The following is a 24,206-nucleotide window of genomic DNA, read 5'->3' on the forward strand; positions in this document are numbered from 1 at the left end:
GGGGCTTTGTGCCTCTCTCCAAAATGTCCCTCGTTTCCTTCACCGTTTCCTCAATATATTTCCTATCCACACCCTTAAACACCTAACAAAACAGGCAAGAGCTATAGTTGGAGTAAGGCCATGCAGGGGTTTAGCGCGCAGGATGTGGAGAAACAGGTACGTACGCCCTCAGCCTCGCGCAGCCATTTGCCAGCGGCGCCGTGGCCCGTGGGAGCCGGAGCCCGGGCGAAGATCAAGCAGTGCTAATAATAAGCAACGATGGTGTCACCCAGCCACTTCCCCAAAGCTCCGACAAGCTTTCACTTTCTTCACAGTCACATCCGAGCCAGACGCGCTGGGGCTCGATCTCGATCTTTGATTCCAGACCAACCATGTCGCAGTCTCTGTCGCTGTCGCTGTCGCGCGTGCTGAAGGTCTCCCTCTGTACCACCCTCTGTCTGGTCCTACTGGTCTTCCACGTGCCGGGTGTCATTCCGTCGCCGCTGGACTCGTACGATCGCTTTATCGGTCACACGCAGAGATCCGCGGCGGAGGCGGCGGAGGCCACGGATCTGTATGGCAAGCGCGGTGCTGTTGCGAGCGAGAGCGCGATTTGTAGTCGCCATGGTACGGATGTTATTCTGATGGGTGGGAATGCGGCGGATGCGGTGGGTTTTGTTGTTCTTTGCTTTGCGGTTTGGAATTGGGCTGATGTCGATGTGTGCGGTTGTAGATGGTTGCGACTATGCTTTGCGTTGGGGTTGTTGGTGAGATTTTTACCCCGAGTTAAGCCATGGGGACAATTACTGATGACTGCCTAGGAATGTACCACAGTGGTATTGGCGGCGGCGGCTTTATGCTCGTTAAGGCCCCAGACGGAACATTCGAGTACATTGACTTTCGGGAGACTGCCCCGGCGGCGGCGTACGAGACCATGTTCAACAATTTGACTGATGCGTCTACGCTCGGCGGACTGGCGAGGTACGTCAACCCATACTCTCCGCATTGATATCTCTAACGAGGTCCAGCGGCGTACCCGGTGAACTGCGCGGCCTCGAACTCCTCCATAGCAAATACGGCTCCCTCCCCTGGTCCACACTCGTCCAGCCCGCAATCGATACTGCGCGCAATGGCTTCCCAGTTGGCAGGGATCTGGTCCGTTACATGGAGTCCGCGGTCGGCACCGGCGACGACTTCCTCGTCAACGACCCCTCGTTCGCCGTTGACTTTGCCCCGAACGGCACCCGTGTCCAGCTCGGTGATACCATCACGCGCAAGCGCTACGCCAACACGCTGGAGACAATTGCGGCGGAGGGTCCGGATGCGTTTTACTCAGGCCCAATTGCGGAATACACAATCAAGGCCCTTCAAGCTGCCAATGGAACAATGACCCTCGAGGATCTCCGCAACTACACGGCTGTTGTGCGCGACCACTCGCAGATCAATTACCGTGGGCTTCAGGTTACGAGTACTACGACCCCGTCGAGCGGAAGCGTTGCGATGAACATCCTTAAGGTCTTGGATACGTATGAGCCGCTGTTTACGGCACAGAATGTCAACTTGAGTACGCATCGGTTGGATGAGGCGATGCGTTTTGCCTATGGTTTGGTATGTGGAAAGAGTAGGTATGCGCTTGAATGACTATGGCTAACTCGGATGTTAGAGAACTGCCCTTGGAGACCCAGGCTTCGTTGATGGTATGAGCAAGTATGAGCGGGAGATGATTGACCAGGACACTGCCGATGATATCCATTCGAGGATCTCGGACCTCCGCACACAGAATGTGTCCGCGTATGACCCGGCTGGTATTGAGAGTTTGGAAACGTGAGCCTCCCAGAACTGTTCTTGCGAAATCGTCTAACAGTAAGTTGGGTAGACCGGGAACATCGCACATCGCCACAATCGACCGCTCCGGCCTCGCCATCTCAGCAATCACAACCATCAACCTCCTCTTCGGCAGCAAGGTCGTCGTCCCTGAGACTGGTGTCATCATGAACAATGAGATGGATGGTACGCCCCAATTTTTAATATTGACCCACCCTACCCTATCTGACTAATGTACCCTATACAGACTTCTCCATCCCCGGCTCCTCCAACTCCTTCGGCTACATCCCCTCGGAAGCAAACTACATCCGACCCGGAAAACGCCCCCTCTCTTCCTGCACCCCCACGATCGTAACCTACCCCAACGGAACAACATTCTTCATCGCGGGCTCCGCGGGTGGAAGCCGTATCATCACGGCAACCGTGCAGAACATCATCCACGCAGTCGACGAGGGTCTTTCTGCCGCTGAGGCACTGGCAAGACCCCGGTTGCACGACCAGTTGATCCCTAACCAAGCGACGTTCGAGTACGCGTATGATAACGCCACTGTTGCCTTTATGAAGGCCCGCGGGCATAATGTTACGTGGACGGCACCTGGGGGGAGTACGGCGCAGGCCATTCGTGTCCTAAGGAATGGGACGTTTGATCCGGCGGGGGAGCCGAGACAGTTGGATTCGGCGGGCTTTGCGGTTTAGATCAGGTTCTATGGGTTGATGTAAAGAGTGCTATGTGGACATGACGGTAGATGTATATAGTGTGTATAGATCTGCAGGATATAGGTGTTTTACGACTAGAGCTTGGAAGAACAGAGAACGAAATATTAATATTCTACAACATCAACCACCGAGGCATAAACTCAGCATTTACTGCAACGAGCTTTCCTGAAATCAATATTTTAACCATGTCTTTGAACACAGTCTCGCGCCTTGTGTGTTTATCTATGACGGATGTTCCTGAGTGGCCCGTGCGCAACGACTCCGCACCGCTTAAAATCAAATCAGTCCCAAATCCTTCCCCAGATTATTCAGAATCATCTTACACGGGCACGAAATGTGACCGACATCTTCCTCTTCATTCGATTCAAACAATACTTCGATTCCGCTAGCGTTGACTCGACCAGCGGATGTAGAAACCGACCGCGTCTTGATTAGCTGGCAGGGTGGAGGGTGGTTGCTGCGCTGAGGGGTGTGTCGCGCATGGCTAGCCGTCTCTTCCAGGAGTGAGTTGAGCGAATTTCAATTTGAGGACTTTTTCTTGTGTTAGTCTCAGCAACTTTCTTGAGGTCCTTTGCTTTTCTTATTCCCATCCTATTCGACTTCCTTAACCTTTCAACCTCTTCCGTCTTTTCTTCGCGCCACCTTTACGTCCGACGCTTACACGTCCACGTTTACTACAGAAGACCCATACCTTCATCGCATCGTATCGCATCGACGAAAAATTCGAAATGGTGAGACCCGGCCGCTCAGAAGACGGTCTCTCTTCCCCTACCCCTCCGTCCGCCAATCCGACCCCGCTGAAGACGAAGGAATCTAAATCGAAGGACAAGAACGAGAGCAAGCCTAAGGATAAGAGCGAGAAGAAGAGAAAGAGCAAGGAACACTGTGCTGTTGAGGAGCCAGCCAAACCTTCACTCCCTCAGACTGGGCTTGCTCGCGTTAATGCCCATGGCGCTTCCACTGGCAACACAAACAAGTTGAAGCCTATACCCAAGCCGGACACTGAGAAACGCCGTTCTGTTGGAGAGCAAGATATTATCGCAATGGCGGGACCCAGTCGCGATCATGGGTTTGCTCGAGTCGCCGGCAGATCGAATAAGCTGAAGCCTATACCCAAGTTGAGCTCCGAGAAGCGCCGCTCGCTCGAAGACGATGCCGATATCGTGATCACGAAGGCTAGGCGCCGCCGCGACAATGACAAAGTCCGAGGCACTAACGGCGGTAACACAAACAAGCTGAGACCCATACCCAAGCCGAGTACCAAGTCAAGTACCAAGTCAAGTACCAAGTCAAGTACCAGGAAGCACCGCGCTCATGCAGACGACGACGATGTCCTGGTTACAAAGGCTGGAACCCGTACCGACAATGTTCGAGGAATTGGCGGCGGCAACACGAACAAGCTGAGGCCCATACCCAAGCCGAGGAACAAGAAGCACCGCGCGGTTGAGGATGAGGACGGATTCTTTAATCTACCTTCAAAGGAAGAGTCCGAGCGCAATGTACCAGCTACTGGCAACACGAACAAGCTGAAGCCTGTACCCAAGCCGATTACCAAGAAGCACCGTCTTGTTGAAGACCTGCACGAAGATTCCACCCCATCTTTGAAGGAAGCGTCCGAGGGCAGTGCAAACAAGCTGAGGTCTATATCCAAGCCGAGTACCAAGGACCAAGACGGTGCTTCCACTCCGCCCTCAAAGGCGGCGCCCGAACGCAATGCACAAGGTACCGGCAGCGCAAACAAGCTGAGACCTATATTCGAGCCAAGCGTCGAGAATCACCGCGTGGCTGAATTTTCTGTCAGAACTCCTACTAAGAAGACCGGACTCAGCGGCGAAAATGTTCAAGGCGCTGGTGGCGACACAAACAAGCCGAAGCTTCTCCATAGCCCGATTCTAGAGCAGAGACCTGCGGCTGAAGAATCTCTAGACGATGACGAGGTTGAAAGCCGAGACGAAGAACATAATGGCGGAATCAAGCTCGGCGCCAGTTCCTCTCCGTCACCTTCTACGACTCCTGACGACGATAAATACTCGCCGCTTCTCAGATTCATATGTGAACACAATTTCATGCGCGACAAGCAGTATCCTGTTCCCCTAGGCTTGCGTCTACAGTTTGTTCGTGATGTCCGCGAGGAAGCTAAAGAGACTGGGTATAGCGAGGAAAAGGTTGACACGATTCTTCATGATATCAAGCGCTATTATCTTCTCTATGTGGGGCATGAGGATGCATTCACCGAGGGTTCGGAGTTTGGGGAGGAGGTCGATATTCAAGCTCCACCCTCGCACGAACCCGAGGCGTCAGGGCTACCCGAGTATGAGAACAACACACCAAGCTTCCGGCCCGAGATCTTAGCCAGCTCCGAAAGGATGGTGGAGAGGCTGTTTGGCAGTATTACGAGTGCCTCTCGACAGATTGATGCATCTACACGAGATGATAGTGACCACTACAATCCAGATGAGACATCGAAGCTATTCAAGGACCAGGCAAAGAGAAGGCGGAGGTTGGAGCATAAGCGGATGATGCAGCACAACGTATTGAGTGCAGCTCCTACTGTGATCGACAAGGCGGCGAGGAAAACACCTGTCACAATTGACCTGGGAACCCCCGAAGTTGAGATTCAGAACAAGGTTGAAAGGCCGTTAACTTCCGGAAGGGGTGGAACGAAGGAGGCTCTCGCTGATTCTAACAAGAAAAGGAAACATGCTCGTACCAGCGGTGACGCCGAACCTCCTGCGGCTTCTCTGAAGTCCCGGAAGCGGCCAGCCTCTGGGAAGGTTGAAACGCAGGAAGCATTGTCAATTCGTCCGAAGAAGAAAAGGCAGCGAACGGACGGAGCGCATGCTTCGCAGAATTCGTCAAAGACCAAAACTTCGAAGCGGAGCGGTGCAGCAGTTGAAGACCCGATTGTGCTGGATTTTTAAGAACCGATGATTTGCCGGGGGTGACAGCCGGCGATGAGGTGAAGTCCAAATACTTCGTGAAGTCGAAGGTTAGAATGATTGAGAAGAAGCGCGATACAAATGCTGAAGCCCCGCCTGTGGTCCGTAACCGTCGCTCTATCCCAGACCATGTACTCGGCATGATCGAGGATATGGGCATGCTTTCTGATTTCCTCCTCTCCGATTCGACCTTGAGTGATGTGCTGAGTAACCTTGATTCCCTATCCGATAGCCCTCCAACCTCCCCAGCTCATTCGTCCTCTTCCAAGCGCAGTGTCACAAATTGCCTCGAAGAGGTAAACGAAACCCCAATTGCACCTACTAAGCCCTCACACTGCGCCCTTTCCTGCAGTGCGAGGGCGCAAACACCACCCTCGCTCGACTTCTTGCCGTGCCACATACTCGTTCCAGAGAAAAAGCCCCGACTCAAGCCAACAAAGATATCTCCCTATTTCCAGGGGCCTTTAGTCAACGAAGACTCCTGTCTCCCATTCCCACCAATTGACGCGCCTGCCTTCGGCCTAGTGCAGGAGCAGCTCGCCCACACTCCATTCCGCCTACTCCTCGCAACGATCTTCCTCAACCGAACACGTGGCGGTGTCGCACTCCCAATCCTATTCCAGGTCTTCGACCGATACCCCACGATCGAAGCAATGGCCGCAGCAGACCCACACGACCTGATATCCATGATCCACCGCCTCGGCTTCCAGAACCAGCGCGCAAGGAAGTGCATCGCCCTAGCACAGACTTGGCTTGATCGTCCGCCTGCTCTCGGAAAAAGGTACCGGAAACTCAATTACCCAGCCAAGATGGATGGTAGGGATGTCAAGGCCGGCGAATGCATCGACGACGACGACGACCAGCGAGTAGCCTGGGAAATCGCGCATCTCCCCGGCGTTGGGGCTTACGCTTTGGATAGCTGGCGGACCTTCTGCCGCGATGAATTACGCGGCTTGGCTAAGGATTGGAAAGGGGATGGTGCTAGTGCGGAGTTCGTGCCGGAATGGAAGTCGGTGCTGCCGCAGGATAAGGAGCTTCGTGCTTATTTGACGTGGATGTGGCTGAAGGAAGGTTGGGTCTGGGATCGGGAGACGGGAGAGAGGACACGAGCGAGCGAGAAGGTTATGCGGGCTGCAAGGCGTGGCGCGACGGCTCATATTGAGGATGGAAATTGGGTTCTTGAGACGTCGCCGATGAAGCGGAGGTAGATAAGCTGCCTGAGCTCTACTATCAAGGACATATCGTGGGCCATAGACACATCTACCAAGGTATATCTGCAGTAATTATTCTATAGTATTTATTTAAATATCATATCCCATGTCAATGATGAAATAAGCTTGTTCTGTCACATTGTAAAGAAGGTGACGGCCTGAGGCAGGTGTAGCGGACGTGGCTGCCTCGCTCTTGAGGCATTAAAATTCAGGCAACGAAGCAAGCAAGGACAAACAGCTTCACCAGCAAACATCTTCCTCCGTCCAACTCTCCCTTCTTTCCAACTTCATCCTCCATCTTGAACTGATTCAGATCAACTTTCCTGCTCAATTCCATTCTCTAGAAGTCGATCCAACCGCTTCGTCAGGCTTCCATGCAGCACGGTGCACCAGGTCGCTCCACCGCACCCACCGAGCCGTCTGCCTTGAACGGGCCATCGAACTAGACATCGCCATTTCGCGATTAAACGGGTCTCAGCGGGGATCAGCCTGGGCCCTACGCTACCTTACTCACCGCAAAATCCTCCACCAGCCTCCTTCGTCAACCATCCATCATTTCGAATTCGCTGGTTCCTGGTTCCTTACTTCTCCCAGTCTACTTGCTTTTTCTACTATTGTACTTCATGAGCGACGGCATGTCGCATGACTCTAAAGATAGCTGTCGGTGACCCAGTGACATAAGCGCCTAGCTACGAACCCAACCACTCCGATCTGCGATCCTTACCTCGCCTAAGCGCCAGACGACCAACCCAACGTACCGACAACACGATCTTCCGCAGTCCGCCTTGTCGACGTCTCCAGACCCTACATACGATTGATTTGCCTGCTTCTCGTCGACGCATTGTCCGACTCGGATTAGCACCCTATTCACAACTACGAGGTAACTAGAAAACGTCACGAAACGAAATCGGAGCAGGGAAGACTTCCCCGGCCGTGGTCGTCGTCTTCTCTCGCCTTTGCATCCCACGAACCTCACCTCACACCTCACCTTAACCGCCATGTTTCTGCCCCTGAGACTAAATGACCGAGAACGTAATAGGAAGCTTTCATCATCGTCATCCACCTCCCTCAAATCAAAACACCGCCAACACCGTTCCTCGTCCCAGAAACAATCCTCCCGCCCCTCAACCAAGGACCCAGACGACCCCGAACCACCGGTCCGTGCCTCTACCCCTTCCGCCTCCGCTCCCAAGTCCCGCAAACAACGTCGGTCCTCTATGCCCGGCCTCGACAGCGCCAGCCGCTCCGGCACGGCGTCCTTCCTCGAGTCGAGAACGAGCTTGCCGTACCCGACGTTTTCGAAGGCTCATAGTAGGGAGGCTGTCTCCAAGCCCGGCGTTCCTACACCAGATCCGACCGATTTGACCGAGCAGGATCGGGATGATGATGACAAGGAGGATAGCAAACATCACCGCCACGACAGTCAACATGCGCCCCCAAGTCCCCCGTTGACGAGCGTGGATCAGCACTCGCGTAAGGGAAGCACGGTCGACGATAAGGGAGAAAAAACGGAGAAGCCGAAGGAGAAGACTAAGATCAGGATCAAGACAGACTTGAACCGCTCATCGTCAAGTCTACGCGCGAAGAAGGATGACAGCAGCAAGTCTAGCAAGGCTACGGTGCGACCGGAGACACCCAAGTCAACGTCGAAACGTTCAAGCCATAGCAAGGAGTCTCCGCCTCGGACCACGAGCCACAAGCCTTCGAAGTCAAAACTGGATTCGGGACGGAAACGAACGCCCACTGTCTCTCCTCCCCGTTCTCCGCCAACAGTCCGAGATGCAGGTCTTGGCTCCGCCAACGGCTCCGACGCAACTATTGCGGCTCCTCGCCAGTCACCCCATAGAGTCAAAAGTCCCGAAAAGCCGCCGTCGCGCAACCAGACGCGCTCTTCCATGTCGAATTGTCCGGCCTCCGCCAATCGTAACCGCACGCCTTTCGAGATTGCGATGGAATATGGACGCCCGCCGACCGTCGGTCCTACGTACGGCACTCCGCCTCCGCCGCCTCCTCCGCCAGATGTCCCCGTTGCAAACCCGCGTGTTGATTACCTACTTCATAATGGAGGGCTGGATCATCAAGTGCCAAGATCTTTGCTACTAAACACAGTCTTCGGCGATCAACCACAGGTTCAGCCTCATTTGGCGGCTAGTAGAGTTTTTGAGCCGTTCAGTCGCCTTCTAGATGACTATCAGACTGTCGTAAATAAGAGCGGTTCGCTCGCGGTAGCTACCGGGGCTCGCTCCGTGGCTCGTCGCCTACTCGACCGACTAGAAGCCGTCTTTGCCCGCGATATTTCCTCAGAATCGTGTCGCTGTTTGATGTGTGAGCATGATGAGCTGGAAGATATCCCGTCGGGTGTTAGCTGGGGTGAAGTATTAGAGCTGGTTTCCGGCCGTCGCGAGCTTCCTAACTGGCCACCATTCATACTTACGACGGAGCTTGGTGCTGCGGATGTGTCTGGTGAAGAGCACATTCCCATGCAGAAGATGGATATCGACGTTCCGGAAGAGTACCGCGACCATTTCCTTCGGCAGTCCCGCAAGACGAAACTCGCCGTGGACAGGTGGCTGACCGAGCAAGTCGAGCAGCCGACAAGTGCGCCGGATGAGGTAGACGACGAGACACTGACCTTTGCCATGTTAACCCATCTTGGAACAGAGCAAAGGCCGATCTTCCGTGCTTTGCTAGGTATTTCGTCCACGTCACCAACTCCACGCCCAGACGGAAAGCCTCGAGAGCGACCCGATGCTCTAGTCTCTTCATCGTATGCGATTCAACGCCTGTACCGTCTGTCATCTCGACCTCGGGATCCTGAAACCGCGATGTACATGCTCAACAACCCCGGAATTCACCATGTCCTAGCCACTCTTGCAGCCATCAGCGACGATGAATGGGACATCCTGATCTCAGGCCGCTTCGACGGCTTCCTCCGCAGCGGAGCAGAAGACTCGCTTCCCAACGGCACACCCACCCGATACGGCGCCAGCCGCTCAACCACCCCGTTCAGCGCTGCCGGCGGCCGAATGTCCCGCGGCCCGACGCCCAGCCCGCTCGACCGCCCAATGAGCCAACCATACGGCGGCCCCGGCTCACCCGGCTCATTCGGTGGTCCGATCGCGCTCGACGAGGAAATGGAGATTGCGGCGCTGGCCGAAGTCGAGCGAGAGATTTACGCTGGGATGGAGGCTCTTGAAGACGCATTTGAGGCGCTGCACTGCAAAGCGGAAGCTGTGCGTCTTGCTCTGCGGGAGCGCGGTGCCGGACTGTCTATCGCCAGCCAAAACCGCCGCGGCACATTCGTTGAAGCGCGTCTTGGTACGCCGGCTTCCCAGTACCCGTGGGAAAGCGGTACGGACGATGATTTCCTTGACGATACGTACTCTCTTGCGCCGGATGACTCGGCTAGCAATATCAGCTCTAATCGTCGGCGCCGCCCGAAGCGACGTACTGAGCGACGCACTCCCGCCCCTGTGGAGGAGGAAGACGAGGGGGAAGACGGGGAGCCTATTGGGCGGAGGGATAGTCGGAACTCCAGGCGACGATGAGCTACGAACTCTCGCCATCTCGATCTCAATCTTACGTGCTTCAGCCAGAGTTGATACGTCCAAGGACTGATCCCTGTTCATATTGCCGATTTTGCATTTTCTTTATTGATACATTCCATGATTGTTTTTTGTTCTTTTTGCTTTCCATCATCAGCAGCGTTACGACATTTGACGACGAAGACGAAGACGAATTGAGTTCACGCCATACACATTACATACATTGCACACCGTCTATTCATGAATGAAGAGTCAGCACGAAATGAAACTGAATATCTTACCATCTTACATCTACTCAATATACCCAAGTTGGCTTGCAGCAATTGGTCTCATTGCATATTTGTAGGTATATCAGAACAGCGAGTCGGAGTGAGGCGAAGCTGATCGATACAAGGCTGGATGCTAATGGATGGAAGCCTACGCCTTTCTTATATTTATCATCGTGACCTGCTTGCTTTTATCCACCTGATACCCATCCAGGTCGTTTCTAATCCGCCCGGGCTGAGCCTTGGATCTATGCTTGCCGCATTCTATTGCATTGCATTGCATTGGCCTCGATGTTGTGTTTAGTCGCGCTTGCAGCTACGGCCGATAGATAAATTGTATACCCAAGTTACCTACCTAATATTCTTCTCCGCGCTGCTTTCACCTAGGCTGTTCTACCTATTCAACCTAGTTCATAGCTATATAGTATCTAGATTTAGGAATATAGGTTGCTTTTGCTTTGCTTTCGCTTCGATTTTTAAACTAATGAACTGCACCTGCATCCATGCATCCAGCTTGTCAACCATAGGCTGTTGCGAGATTCATCAGTCTGCTCAACCAACCAGCCGTGGCTTGTACTATATGTTGATTGGTAGTTCTGTGATATTGTCGCTAGGCGTAGTATATGGGAGAGAGAGACTTGAAAAGTGCACATCGATGAGTATTCTAGATTCCAGCGTATGTATGTACAGTACCCACAGGAACTCCCCGAAAGCCTCATGGTATTTGAGTACCTCCGGTACCTAAGTGTACTATGGTAGTCTCACAGGATACGTAAACGAGAAGCTGTTGAATCGTCTTTCTGGTATATGACTATCGGAGCCCTAGGTTCTGGGGGACTGGGCAAACCGGAGGGATCTAGCCTACCTGGAATAAAATCATCTGCGCGTACCCTATCTCTTCACCGGACTCCGGAGGCTGAGGCCTGCCTATCCACGGAGTCCATCATAGTAACTACGGGTTATATTTAGTGCTTATCCAACAGAGGCACGCAACACAATTGGCAAGAACGGTATTAGTCCGAAAGGTCGGAGTAAGGCGGCCAGAAAGCACTGGATGAGACAATTCGCCTTGTCCGCCGTTTCGCTTTCGGGGCAATTCAGCGCTGCACGAATCAACGCTCTCACCACTGCTGACAAGAAGATCTCCGTACGTAAATGAACAGGCAGTGGCGAGGCTCCCGCGCAGTGCCTCGATTAGTCCTAGTTCAGGCGTCCAAGGCGATGTTGCCCCATCGGGGCGCAGGGACGGATGAAAGCGTGCACGGTGTACACTGCGCACGGTAAGTATGTCTCAGATCAGATCCCAGGAACCAGGGGTTGTATCGATGTAATGTGCCCAGAGTGCAGGTACAAGCACGTTCCCCGCATTCGCTAACGTTGTTCGTACGATAATTGCGTCCGGCTCTGGGGTCCAAGCTATGAGCATTGCCGCATTGTGCTAGGACATTCAGAGCCAGCGGAGATGGTCCGTGGCGTTTGGAGTCCATAGTACGTACACAGCGCCCAAACTTTAGGGCAGGAAATCGATGAAACCATGCGATCAAGCCTCTCGCCTTGACCTTGGCAGGATTGGCAAATTGGGGTGCCAAGCAATTGATCTTGACCTTGTTATTCATGATTAGGACAAGCAGATTGAGTGACTAACGGAGGGCCTGGAGGATATGCAGGTGCATACTGAGAACAGTTGATCGAGACACCCATCAGCTCATAGGTAGAAACTAGATAGGGACCGAGATCGGCGTAGATGCGACTAAGTACCCAGATGAACCGTTGCGCAAGGTGTGGCAGTATGGTTGAGAACCATGGAGTTGACGACGATAAATGTCGCAGCTCATGTGGCCTAGGCGCAATTCTGGCGACATCCCGTGCAATAATTGCTGTATCAATGTATTGTATCCTTTCGCCAACACCTTTTGGGAGTCCTGAAGTGCCTGGTGTAGTACTACGCGAATACCGGAGTAGAATGCCTTTGTACTAGACGGTGTACAATGCGGTGTAACCTGTTCGTTGACAGGCAACGGAGGGACGAATCGACGGTCGCGACCGAGCCAGATTCTGCAAGGTGCTAGCGAATCATTCGCTGAGAGTCCCTTCACAGCATTGCCTGGTTCGGGAATAAGCATGAGGAAATACCCTGGAAAGGATGCGACGATGGCGTCGAGGACGGTCTGCTGAAGCTTGGACGATGCCATAGAACTCACGGACTCGTGAAACCAAGGGGCGGAAAGTCTATCCACCAGTGAACCATGGGTTGACCGTTCAGCCCGAGTCTCAAATCCTGGATCCAAAGGAACTGGATCTGAGACATCCACGTGTTTGCAGGATGGCAGAAGCGTCACTTCGTATAACGACAGAGAGCGAGTGATGGCGGGCTGGCGGCCAGCAACGACATGGTCTCAAGTCTTAAATCCTTCGGTCGCCCATTGTCCATTGTTTTGTTTCCACACCTCAACGCCATAATATCCGTCCCCGCACGGGAAAGAAACCGTTCAGACTGTCAAGCTCGTGCGGGGTTGAAGAATACGGCGTAGTTGAGAGTCCGGCTCGAATCGCGGCGTCATTGGCGAGGCAGAAGCGACTAGTGAGTAGTGACTCAAGCGAAAGTATCTTACTGCGGGCTTCGTGAACCGTTTGCTCGTCGCCGAGTCGGCCGTTGGGACTGATCTCGCGCTCGCATCGAGTACCTGTAGTCATTTTACACGGGCGCACCGCGAGGAACCAAAGGTATGAATAGTCGAATTGTTGTTTCAAGAGCGAAGACCAAGAGAGAGTACTGAGGGGACGAGGAACCGGAGAAACCCAAGGGGGAAGGAGCCGCTCGGAGAAACGGTTGTTCCTGCAACTGCCGAGGGCCCGAGGTCTTCTGCTCCTCCGCGTTAATCTATCTATCGCCCATCAACCTCAAACCAGCTAACTTGGCGGCGTCAGCTCTTTTTGCTCCTCTTATCTATCCCGAACTGTTCAATTAACTGACCAGCTCCAACTTGCTCCTGTCATCGGTTGTTACGGAGAGCGCGGCACCTTGAGACCGTCTAGATTGATAATGATAACAACAGCCAAGTGTCAACCATGAAACAACCGAGATCTGTCACTGCCAATTCCTGAGAACTGAGGCTGTCATATTCCGCATTCTCAAAACGAGGCTTGCCGCTTACATCACATGGGATCCGCACTGTCCACCTCGCGACCTGGCTCTCGCGCCATCGAAGTTTCAGAATGACCTCGTACTCACAAGGGCATTATTGTAGGAGGCGAATGAGATTACTCGGGTATTGTCCCACGGTTCATGGCGGCTGGCACGGGTGTCTCGAGAGGCTGAATAAACGCTGATGAAGATGTGCGCTGCCGGACCAGAGAAAGGCCCTTTGGAAGCCGTGCTGTCCTGCAGCACACTGATCGTCGTTCGAGAAAGAGTATAGTCTACGTACGAAAATACCCCTTTGAGCAGATGAGCGGAGATCTTCGAGCCACTTGTCCTGATAGAGGACGTTATCCGGAATTTGCTCCAGAATCTAACCGATCGGCGGGGATGTGGGCCACTGTGGGCTCGGGAATCACGCTGCACTTGGCTGGATTGACGACCGTTTGATTGGAGAGAAAGGAGATGATCCTGGATATCCATGCTAGCTCGTGGCCGGGTCAATCTTCCATCTTCCTGTCTGTGGGGTTACACGCAAGTTGAGTCTTGGATGCAAAGCCCAGGCAAGCTTCCGACCCTCGCGCCTCAGCGCTGGGCATCGAGCCAACATTCTTGGCAGCGATGGCGAGCTCACACGAGCCCTGACGGCGTCACTCTGGACAGGGGTCTTCTGCGGCTGTCCTTATCATTTCACGTATAAGCCAGGTTCCAACTCCATCGAGAGGGGTCGAAGACTCGCCAGGCACCTGCGCCCCTGAACATTTCGAGTGTACTCCGTAGGTACTTTTGATCCGCTCTCGCCCTCAATCATTATATAGCAGCAGGCCAGCAACAATATCAAGTCGGCAGTGCAGCGACTCGTTCTGCCGTTCCGCTTCCCACCTTCCAGATGCGGTACCCATTTTCCCCGTTCTCTTGTCCTTCTCATTCGCTCCCTGAGCCTCCCCCTGTCTGATCGTTGGGTCCATCTCCTGTCGGACTCAGCCGTTCACGCCTCTGGAATTCAAATCTGCTCCACCGCCGTCTGAAATTTGGTACACTTCGTGGGGTTGTTGGCTGCGCGGCGCATGGCGCCAACTCAAATCTCGCCCCAGGCTTAAGCTTTGCTTCTATACGTCAGTAGCATCTTCGCTACCTTGTCCCTTTTGATCCTTCAAACTCTGCAGCTCATATTATTATTATTCCTGTCCTCGCCCCTCGTTTTAACTTTACTTTCTGTGAAAGTGGATTATTTCTCGAACCTCTTGAGAGAAAGAAAGGGATAGGATCAGAGGGCAAACCAAGCTTATCGACAGAATCTGCACATCCGTTCCAACTGTCATATCCTCAAATACTCGATCGTTCCCCGAGACACATCGTCCCGAAGCGCGACTTCTTGCCCGGGTGCAGGAGTACAGCGACCTCGACAAGTCCACCATCGAATGATGCTTGCGGCGTTTTCCAGCAATACGCCATACTAAACGATTCACAATGAGCCTTTTCAAGGTGTTACACTCTTTAACCGCCGGCGATGACGGCAGCCACTCGCTCCTCCCGAGATTGGCCTATACGACGGGTGATAATGGTTCGGGACAAAGTATTGATCCCCTGCCAGTAGATCATCGCAGGGGCTTGGTGGCTGTCTTTATCATGGCCATCCTTTCTACGATCGCTACTCTCATGTTGATTTCGTTCATTACTTGGCGACTGGTTTTCTGGCGCGGAAGCTATCAACGATACATCGGTTACAACCAGTATATCGTCCTCATCTACAATCTGGTTATTGCGGATATCCAGCAGTCACTCGCTTTCTTGATATGTGCCAAGTGGTACGCGGAGAATAAAATCGAGGCAAATACGGCGGCCTGCTTTCTTCAAGGATTCTGGCTTCAGGTCGGCGATCCAGCCAGCGGAATCTTCGTGCTCGCCATCGCCTTTCATACCTTCTATGTTGTCGCCCTGGGTCGAAAGCTGAGCTACCGCGCTTTCGTTACAATCGTGATAGGCATTTGGGTATTGGTTGCAGTCCTCGTCATCATCCCACTCGCTTCTCATGGAAAAGATGTATTCGTCCCCGCTGGTGCTTGGGTGGGTTTCCCCGCATTCTTTTTTTTATCGTTCTGCGTTTATAACTGACATGTATGTAGTGTTGGATTAGTGAGTCTTACGAACCCATTCGACTCGGCACGCACTATTTCTGGATCTTCTTCGCCGAATTCGGTACGGTTTCTCTATACGCTATCCTGTGGTTCCAACTTCGTCGACGTATCAAACAGTCCGCTATTTTGGGAAGCAGCCATATTGAGAGTCTGAAACGTCTTCGTCGTGTTGTCGGATACATGATCATATACCCGATTGCATACATTGTCCTGTCTCTTCCTCTGGCAGCAGGACGAATGGCAACTGCACGAGGAGACACACCGGGTATCGTTTACTTCTGTGTCGCCGGTGCGATGATCACAAGTTCTGGTCTGGTCGATGTCTTGCTTTACACGCTCACCCGAAAGAACCTGATTATCGAATCCGAGCCTAGCATGGACCAGAGCTACCACAAATTCCCTAGTGGCAAGAACAAACTCGGCAGCACTACGGATCCGAAGCACATGCGGACTGACATCAGCGCTCTCCACACCTACAAGGGCGGCGACGACGAGGAGCAGAGCCGAGACGGCTCAACTGACGATATTGTCAAGAACACCGGCGGCGATGTCGAACTTACTCCGATCGGAAAGGTGTACCAGCACACTACCATCGAGATCACGTCCGAGCCCGCATATCCTGACAATGGTGAAGGCGGTAGCGGCCGGTCAAGTGCGGACTCTCTACCGCCGACAGGCAAGATGTCTCCCCCTGTCCCGGTGAGGAGATGGGGAAGATAGACGCCATTTGATCCAGCTACGCCATAATCTTTCACTTCATTCATTCCTTTGACCAGTTATACACTACCTCATGTCCAACTTATACCTTACATGGTTTAATTGATGCCCCAACTTTACACTCTCCTTGACTCACAACTCGGCGGCCCCTTGTCCACTTACAAAATAACGGTTTATACTTATTCGATCGTCAACCTTTCTTCGCTTCTCCGTCGATATTCTTTTACCTTCGCTTCATTCCTTCGAGTCGAACTGCGAGCAGATATACCCAACTTGGTGACGAGTTCTATGAGCGGATCCGTTTCATCCCTTTTACACTTTTTTCTTCCTTGCAGGCGGTTTATGTGACATCTCCTGTTTGATTGTTTCCTGTATATAGATTTGCTTTCTTCTTTGTCTCTTGGGGACAGCCACAGCCTACATACATATTCCCTTTCTGTCTACAAACATTTCCTGTACAGACTTCGAAGACAAAGACTGCACTACCTACATCCAACACCCTACCAATGAATGCAGACCCAGAGAGCTGGGAATTACTACGCATGACTAGCCACATCCTGCTTTGGCGGACGATCATGCTGATCCTGTTCGGCAGGCGTCCTCATGACGGCGTGAGCCGAATAGATGATCAGAGCAGGAAGCACAGAGCAGGTCTTTACCTGGGTCATCGCACACATTGCCTCGCGATAGGGTGAGGGCAGGGATCAGCCGACACATCGTTATAGTATGCTGGCCGGGACAGCTAGTCATCTACAGGGTACTCCATACAGAAGACGGCCTATTTCTGAATGCCGCCACCGGTATCCTCTTCAGGCCAGCCTTCGCCGTCTGTCAAACCTGACTGGTGGCAGTGGCGCGTCGATCCCCAGGCTAGAACTTTCTGGCTTTACTCAAAGCAGCACCGGGGCCGATGTAATTTCCACGGTTCTGGTTGCTGGGACGCCGGCTAAGGTTGGGGGCTGAAAGCTCGACGACACCTTGCCAGTGAGGCTTATTTTCTCCGAGCATCAACATTCGTCTCCTGTTCTTTTTCTAGCGCCACGACCATCGGAAGTGCGAGTGCTAGGCAGCATAAACTGGATATCGCAAGTCTCGCGGCTAGTCTCCAGGCGACAAGATTTGATTTCTCCAAGGAGAGGTGATCCGACTAGTGTGTGTGCTTGTCAGACTAGCACTACTAGTCGGCAGTCTAGTGTGCTGTAGTATGCCACCGTTGCAACTCAACCTCCAGGCCAAAGAACTTGGAAGAACGTGGCAAATGCTCAAAATAGCACATGTCGTGCGTGTGGCGTTTTCTTGATCGATCCTTTTAACTCCGAGATCGAGTCTGCAGGGCTGATTGTTTATCAAAAGGAATTGAGTACTATCGATCTCAAGCGATGAAGACGATCTTTTTTGCAGTCTCATGCACGGTATACCGACATCCGACAACCGAGACCAGGGCTGGCTTCCGATGACCGGGTCCCGGTGCCGGGTAGGGACTCCGCACCGAGGAGACCCAGGGATCAGGGACTCAGAGCTGGCCGTGCTCTACCCTGCCTGGAGTCTTGGACCTGGGAAGAGCCGTGGAAGTGGAATCGTTGAGCAAATGCACGGGACAGGTGCCATGGGATCATCGAATATGATCGTCTTCGTTCCACCTTTGAGGCTTCAACTGTCTGGTACTGCGATTCATGCCTTCTTACCGTTAGAAGAAGGATCTATGTAGATACCCTGATGCTCCTGATGCCTGACGACAGAGTATGCCCTGGTGTCCTTGGCATGATGCTTCTGTTTACTAACAGACATTGACATTGACAGTAGCGTCTACTAGCAAAGTATGCTGATATGCCGATCGACAGGCCGGCGTGGATCATCAAGCAACTACCTAATTATACCTACGCCGCTGACTCTGATTGAATGCAAGATATGGGGTATCTTCTATGCTTCTTATCCATCTATTTCGCATCTCAGCTTACGCGGTCGTTGATGCTGTTTTCACTCGAACCACGGAGCCTCATGCACAGTCCTGTCGCGGGCACAACCGACCCAGACCCAAACGTGCAGGCAGACCCAGAAGTTAGAACCAGAACCATACTGCGCCAGGGACTGGAACGCATCCCGCGGTGGAGCGCATCCAATCCGACTCCAGTAAACGCGCGGGAGCGATAAAGTTTTCTAGGGCTCGTGATGAAACGGTCCAGACAGGAGCAGAGTTTGGGAAGGGGCAGGGCTGCAAATTGTATTTTTCGGCGAATCTCCGCGGGTACTAGGTAGGGATCGGCGGCGAGTGCGACTGCGAGACTGCGACCATGGGACCCGGGGGTTTGGGTGGGTTGACAAATACTAGGATGATCACTTTCTGGCATGGTAGTGGCATATGACATATGTGGATGGGACGGAGTGAGATATCAGGGAGGAGGAGGGTAAGTGATGGTGAAGGGAGATAGCCCATGAACTGCCGGACACCGACAGCGACAGGGGGGTTGCGGACCTGCGATAAGATATCTATATGTAATACGAAACTGTGTCTTGCTAGCATCTTGTGTTGCCGTCTATAAGATCCAAAAGCGGCAACTGTCTTCCAAGAAGTTTCCATAGTCTAGTGGTTAGGACGGCGGTCTCATATTGTATGACGATTCCTATCGAAAGGAGTTGCAATCCGCAAGCACGAGTTCGATTCTCGTTGGAAGCATTGTTTTTTGCTACCCTCCACGGTGCAGACCCACTTATATAGAGCGGCAGGCCTGCATTTTGATAGACAGACAGCAATTAGAAACATCATTATTCTTTTTGCTTTGCCTGGACACATGGTCTAGCTATAGCTTTATGGTTCTATGTCTACCTGAACATCTATTTAATTTGCATCACCAGCAGCGTCCCATCTTTGCTTCATGTGGTCTTACTGCTGCCAATATTCCCGAGTCATTGACTAAGTAGGTGACGGTTGAAACCGGGCTCACTAAATCAGAACAATTGGAAAGTGGTAGCCGAGAACCATGCAGCAAGGGGAATATCCGCTGTGCTGGCTTTATAGAAGATGTTAAGGTTGAAGGTTCATAGCCTCATAGGTCAAGTTGTCACTAGTAGCCTTTATTCCCTACCAGGAGAGATAGGTGGCCAAATATTTCTCGGGAATCCTGGGATCTCTTGAATCTCTTTATATCATTGCGTTACCTATCTGGATCGTGTTGAGCACCAGGTCAACAATGTCATGATAGAGTGCTGTCTTGAGGATAAGGCCATTACGGTAGTCGTGGTCTGGCTAGCGCCTTCCACTCGTTGTCTCGACGCTTCATCTCTTCATCAACTCGCTCCGTTCATACCAGCGATACGGTGTTTTCTCTTACATTTCACTCTTCTAGACCTGAGACTTTGAGGCCGTTTATTAGGTCACTTATCTACCCAGGGAAGGGTTAGAATGAGCGTCGAGTACGCATATGCTAGCCCGGCTGCTAGTTCCTTTACCTCCGTCCGATCTTTGCTATCGAGCGCTTTTAAGGCGATTGAAGTATTGCAAACACCTTCCAGAAATCATGAACATGAAATCGATGTTTATCACTCCAACACTGGCCAGTCAGCGCCTGCAGCCTTGTCAGTTCTGGGCATACGGTACCACGCACTGGGCTGGGATTCAGCCTCAGCCATGGCAGTCGGCGCTTACCATTTCCAACTGGGTCTTGGTCTCTAGAAATGACATAGACAAGAGAGAAGAGTGAGTCGCAAGTACAACGTCATAAGTTCCTGAAAAGCCATGTCTGACTATGCCAGTAGGCTTGTTGACCAGAAGCATCGCACCCTTGCCGATAACGCTGATCACAGGAGAATTTGCACGACATGGAAACCGCCGCGAGTGCTATTGCTGTCATCCAAATCTCGACAGCTATAATTAGCGCCTGCAACAAGTACCTACGAGATGTCCGCCATGCCGCGGAAGACATCCAGAAGTTAAAGGACGGCATCGGAGCCTGTTTTCAGATCGTCCAAAAGCTGCGGGAGCTTGCCGAAAAGACAAAAGATGATGACTTGGAGGCACTGCGCGCCCCGCGTAGTCTCATTGAGAACAGCGAGGTCGCCCTTCGCGAGCTGGAGACGCGTTTGAAGGGAAAGAGTAGCAATCCGATGCGGAGGATTGGTCTCAGAGCTCTGAAATGGCCCTTCGCAAAGGACGAGGTTGACGAGGTTCTTCAGCGGGTCTCGGAACGGAAGAGTACGCTGAGCATGGCCCTGTTGTTGGACAACTTGTAGGTCCTTCCTCTTGGCAATTATTTCCCTTTCTGACTGGTGCAGTTCCCAAAGCCTGGCAACCACGCAGTCGATCAATCGCATTGAGCAAATCAGATATCTCGAGAAGCTTCCCCGTGCCGTTGATGCGGCATTTGATTCTCGGTCGCAAGAACATGAAGCACAATGTCTACCCGGTACGCGTACCGAAGCTCTCCAGAAGCTGGTGGCTTGGAGTGTAAACTCCACAAGCGAGACAATTTGCTGGCTAAGGGGAATGGCAGGAACTGGAAAGTCCACTATTGCTCGGACCGTGGCTAGTCAGCTTCATGACAAAGGTTGTCTTGGAGGCAGCTTCTTTTTTTCCCGAGGAGCAGGTGACCGTGGGCATGCTGGGAGGATGATAACCACGTTGTCTTTTCAGCTGGCACGAAAAGACCCTGAACTAGAACAGAATATCTGCGAGGCGATAATGGAGGATGAGGATATTTCTCAAAGAAGTCTTGCTGAGCAATGCCGCCGATTGATAGTCGGGCCAGCCAAGAAGCTTGCGGGTGACACTGCTTCTCCGCTTGTATTTGTGATCGACGCTCTCGATGAATGTGATCGCGAAGAGGATGTTGAGATGATTCCTCAGCTTCTAACAATGCTTGCGAGCGTCAAGTCCAAGTTCCGACTGCAAGTGCTAATCACAGGCCGGCCTGAAAGAGCAGTCCGTCGTGACTTTCTTCAATTGCAAAGTCACTTCCATCACGAGTTTGATCTGTTCGGCATGGACGATGCAGTTGTCGAACAGGACATCTCTCTACTAATTGAAGACGAGCTCAATAAGATTAGGTCCAGGCATGGCCTTCCACACAGCTGGCCTAGCTCGCAGAATGAAGTTATTGAGACACTGTCCATGAAGGCCGGATCACTGTTCATCTACGCGAAGACAGTTTGCCGTTTTATATATGAATCGCCACTACCACAACGTGCACTAAGAATACTTGTCGACGAGAGCTCATCGGACCATAGTCATTCGTCAACAGCTGCGTTAGATCAGATGTACCTGACCATACTCAAGCACTCGTACATTGAAGACGAGTTACTCTTCAAGAAAGTCATCGGTTCGATTATATTGCTCAGAGCACAGTTTTCCACCGCCGCTCTATCAGGGCTTCTCGCAATAGATAAGTCGGTCATCACCAGTGTTCTCCACAACCTCCACTCAGTCTTCCATGTTCCAAGGAACAACGACGAGTCTATCTATCTGCTTCATCCTTCCTTTCGTGACTTTCTCATGAATCTGAATAGATGTTCGGAAATGAGCTTCCAATTGCAGGCCGATGATCTGCATCGATTCCTGGCGCACAACTGTATGCGCAATATGCAGCAGTGTTTGACTGCTGACGTGTGTCGTCTGCAGTTTCCGGGCTACTCCATAATTGACAAAGACGATGCGAGGATAGCGAAGTACATCCGGCTCGAGACTTCCTATGCGTGTCGCAATTGGGTTTACCATCTTTGCCAGGCTGGAGGGACCAGTCAAACTGTAGTCCGAAACTTTTTTCAAACGCGATTTCACCAGTGGGTTGAAGCTCTCGTTATCATAGGATATGTGTACCTTGGAATCCACATGATTTTGGCGCTTCGAAGCCTGCAAACTGTACGACATGCCAACCGTTCCCTGGTGCTGTGCTGATGCCAAAGCTAGTTTATCATCGGTTCGTCACTTGGAGAAGAGCTGTACCACATGTATCGGTATCTCATGCAGCACCGATCACTTATAGAAGTTGCGCCACTGCAAGTGTACCACAGCACACCCTGGTTTAACCCCCAAGAAAGCTTCGTAAGCCAAGGTATTCCACGCCTACTGCAAAGCGCAATAGTGCAATCAGGTCCAATACTATCATCATGGAGCCCTTGCGAGCAGACCTGGGTTTGCTTCGGAGGACTTGTCGTATCACCTTCGGCTGATGTCGTTGCATGCGAAGCGACCCAACCTGGTACAACCGAAATCCGTGAGATTATAACAGGGCGCTGTATCAGTATTTTGGATGGCGATGGACCGCCCCTAAGCATGGCATTCTCTAAGGACGGATCGTTGCTCTTAGTGAGCGCCCTCGAAACCTCGAGGATCTGGGGTCTGAGATTTGGAGTGTGTATGCACATTCTGGAGATGGGAGACTCGCAGGGTGGTGGCCATGCAACGTTTGATGAAGATGGCAAAGCAGTGCTCATAGCATGCCGGAGCGGATCTATCACAATCTGGGATACTCTGAATGGCAACTGCCGTCATACACTTGAAGGCCACACTGAAGCAATCTGGCACGATGAATTTTCACCCGACACCAAGCATATCGTTTCTTCGTCACTGGACACAACGGTGCGATTATGGGATACAATAAACGGCAACCTTACTCACACGTTTCATGGACACGCAGGCCCAGTACGTAAATGTTGTTTTCTCAAAGGTGACCGAAAGATCGTGTCCCAATCGGATGACCAGACGATCCGAGTGTGGGACACCGTAATAGGAACATGCCTCCATATTCTCGGGTCGAGTACGGGCTACATGGAATTGTCCTCGGAGAGAGATATATTCGCTTACGCCGCCGAGGGCAGCCTAATCAGACTCTGGAACCCTGTTGCAGCGGCCGAAGTGAAAGTTTTACAGGGCCATCAAGGCAAAGTGATTTCCGTACAGTTTTCAGCAAGTGGACGAAAGCTCATTTCTCACTCGTACGATTTCGAGCCCCGAGTATGGGACATTGAGAAAGGAGAGACTGAATATACTGAATGACGTTTCGGATCGTTCAGACGTCGGTTTCTTGACCCCCGATGGAGACCGGGTTTATCACTCTACACGCCAAAAAACGTCCATCTATGAGCTTCGAAATATCTCTAACGACGAATACGGGTTTTCGCATAATAGTTTGGTCTGTGATGTGAAGTATGCCCGCCACTGCAATTTAATGGCCTCAATGAATCACCGTGGAAACCTGGCAATCTGGAATACTGTGAGTGGTGTTTGTCTGCAGAAATTGGCGAGCACTCTAGGCGAAGCAGCGAGCCTCGCCATCTCGAGTGATGGTAAGAGTATTGCATGCTTCACCTTCCATAGCAGACCGCAAATCTTGGACACAGAGACTGGCCGCTGGGTTCGAACTATACAATGCACCAAGGGTGCTATATCGGGACTAGGATTCTCTCCGGACGGAAGCTTGCTCGCTTATTTGTTGCACAGTAGCGTCCATGTCCTAGCCCTAGGGACAGCTGAGCACGTCCTCAAAGCCGCCATTATTGACAGCGCATGTGCTCTCGACTTCTCACCAGACAATGAGATGCTTGCAGTTTTGGGACCGCATGGCATCGCGTAGGTCGTTGGCATCCATACAGGAGAAAGACACGAGAAAACTTACTCCATTGGATGTATGTCATGGCTGCAATCTTCAAAAGTCCCTGCTCTGTCCCTTTCCGCGCCGTATTATATTGTCCACGCGAGTGATGTACACAATGCCAGCACGAGAATTGCTCTTGGGTGTA

The 24,206-nt window shown here is 52.2% G+C and overlaps 7 protein-coding genes and 1 non-coding gene across 8 annotated transcripts; 7 read left to right on the forward strand and 1 right to left on the reverse strand.

Annotated features, from left to right (window-relative positions):
* Window positions 1-2: 2 nt before the first annotated feature.
* On the forward strand, window positions 3-2,635 carry BDW74DRAFT_141956 (gamma-glutamyltransferase). Its single transcript, XM_073722642.1, has 8 exons — window positions 3-156; window positions 273-647; window positions 713-746; window positions 801-960; window positions 1,008-1,587; window positions 1,643-1,803; window positions 1,856-1,989; window positions 2,051-2,635. Exons 1-8 carry the CDS (start codon window positions 121-123, stop codon window positions 2,497-2,499), a joined length of 1,929 nt encoding a protein of 642 aa, XP_073589545.1. The 5' UTR covers window positions 3-120; the 3' UTR covers window positions 2,500-2,635.
* A 225-nt stretch (window positions 2,636-2,860) lies between these two features.
* Window positions 2,861-5,674, forward strand: BDW74DRAFT_3042 (uncharacterized protein). Its single transcript, XM_073732468.1, has 2 exons — window positions 2,861-3,023; window positions 3,201-5,674. Exon 2 carries the CDS (start codon window positions 3,249-3,251, stop codon window positions 5,439-5,441), a length of 2,193 nt encoding a protein of 730 aa, XP_073589546.1. The 5' UTR covers window positions 2,861-3,023; window positions 3,201-3,248; the 3' UTR covers window positions 5,442-5,674.
* On the forward strand, window positions 5,516-6,667 carry BDW74DRAFT_172285 (DNA glycosylase; the record flags this gene model as incomplete). The annotated part of the gene is made up of 1 exon (XM_073727481.1): window positions 5,516-6,667. One exon carries the CDS (start codon window positions 5,516-5,518, stop codon window positions 6,665-6,667), a length of 1,152 nt encoding a protein of 383 aa, XP_073589547.1.
* A 1,220-nt stretch (window positions 6,668-7,887) lies between these two features.
* BDW74DRAFT_164603 (uncharacterized protein) lies at window positions 7,888-10,218 on the forward strand (the record flags this gene model as incomplete). The annotated part of the gene is made up of 2 exons (XM_073726286.1): window positions 7,888-9,361; window positions 9,395-10,218. The coding sequence occupies 2 exons, from the start codon at window positions 7,888-7,890 to the stop codon at window positions 10,216-10,218; spliced, it is 2,298 nt and encodes a 765-aa protein (XP_073589548.1).
* A 1,663-nt stretch (window positions 10,219-11,881) lies between these two features.
* On the reverse strand, window positions 11,882-12,801 carry BDW74DRAFT_3093 (uncharacterized protein). Its single transcript, XM_073732481.1, has 2 exons — window positions 12,157-12,801; window positions 11,882-12,079 (listed from the first exon to the last, which is right to left on the reverse strand). The coding sequence occupies exon 1, from the start codon at window positions 12,671-12,673 to the stop codon at window positions 12,200-12,202; it is 474 nt and encodes a 157-aa protein (XP_073589549.1). The 5' UTR covers window positions 12,674-12,801; the 3' UTR covers window positions 11,882-12,079; window positions 12,157-12,199.
* Window positions 12,802-14,839: 2,038 nt separating this feature from the next.
* gprC lies at window positions 14,840-16,840 on the forward strand. Its single transcript, XM_073732476.1, has 2 exons — window positions 14,840-15,687; window positions 15,747-16,840. The coding sequence occupies exons 1-2, from the start codon at window positions 15,091-15,093 to the stop codon at window positions 16,476-16,478; spliced, it is 1,329 nt and encodes a 442-aa protein (XP_073589550.1). The 5' UTR covers window positions 14,840-15,090; the 3' UTR covers window positions 16,479-16,840.
* Window positions 16,841-19,045: 2,205 nt separating this feature from the next.
* BDW74DRAFT_t9 lies at window positions 19,046-19,149 on the forward strand. Its single transcript has one exon. It is a non-coding gene; the product is annotated as a tRNA-Met (tRNA).
* A 1,142-nt stretch (window positions 19,150-20,291) lies between these two features.
* Window positions 20,292-24,040, forward strand: BDW74DRAFT_172288 (NACHT and WD repeat domain-containing protein; the record flags this gene model as incomplete). The annotated part of the gene is made up of 4 exons (XM_073727482.1): window positions 20,292-20,698; window positions 20,745-22,326; window positions 22,375-23,322; window positions 23,375-24,040. The coding sequence occupies 4 exons, from the start codon at window positions 20,292-20,294 to the stop codon at window positions 24,038-24,040; spliced, it is 3,603 nt and encodes a 1,200-aa protein (XP_073589551.1).
* Between the last annotated feature and the right edge of the window lie 166 nt (window positions 24,041-24,206).

Source organism: Aspergillus multicolor (assembly GCF_047715735.1).
Source record: "Aspergillus multicolor strain CBS 133.54 unplaced genomic scaffold BDW74scaffold_1, whole genome shotgun sequence".
Taxonomy (NCBI): domain Eukaryota; kingdom Fungi; phylum Ascomycota; class Eurotiomycetes; order Eurotiales; family Aspergillaceae; genus Aspergillus; species Aspergillus multicolor.

Bases quoted from the DNA above. Each gene is read 5' to 3' on its own strand.
- BDW74DRAFT_141956 (XM_073722642.1), top strand. From the start codon at position 121: ATGCAGGGGTTTAGCGCGCAGGATGTGGAGAAACAG. The intron at 648-712 runs GTGGGTTTTGTT...GTGCGGTTGTAG, and splicing joins GTGGGAATGCGGCGGATGCG to ATGGTTGCGACTATGCTTTG. The intron at 747-800 runs GTGAGATTTTTA...ATGACTGCCTAG, and splicing joins GCTTTGCGTTGGGGTTGTTG to GAATGTACCACAGTGGTATT.
- BDW74DRAFT_3042 (XM_073732468.1), top strand. From the start codon at position 3,249: ATGGTGAGACCCGGCCGCTCAGAAGACGGTCTCTCTTCCCCTACCCCT.
- BDW74DRAFT_3093 (XM_073732481.1), bottom strand. From the start codon at position 12,673: ATGGCATCGTCCAAGCTTCAGCAGACCGTCCTCGACGCCATCGTCGCA.
- gprC (XM_073732476.1), top strand. From the start codon at position 15,091: ATGAGCCTTTTCAAGGTGTTACACTCTTTAACCGCCGGCGATGACGGC. The intron at 15,688-15,746 runs GTGGGTTTCCCC...ACATGTATGTAG, and splicing joins TCGTCCCCGCTGGTGCTTGG to TGTTGGATTAGTGAGTCTTA.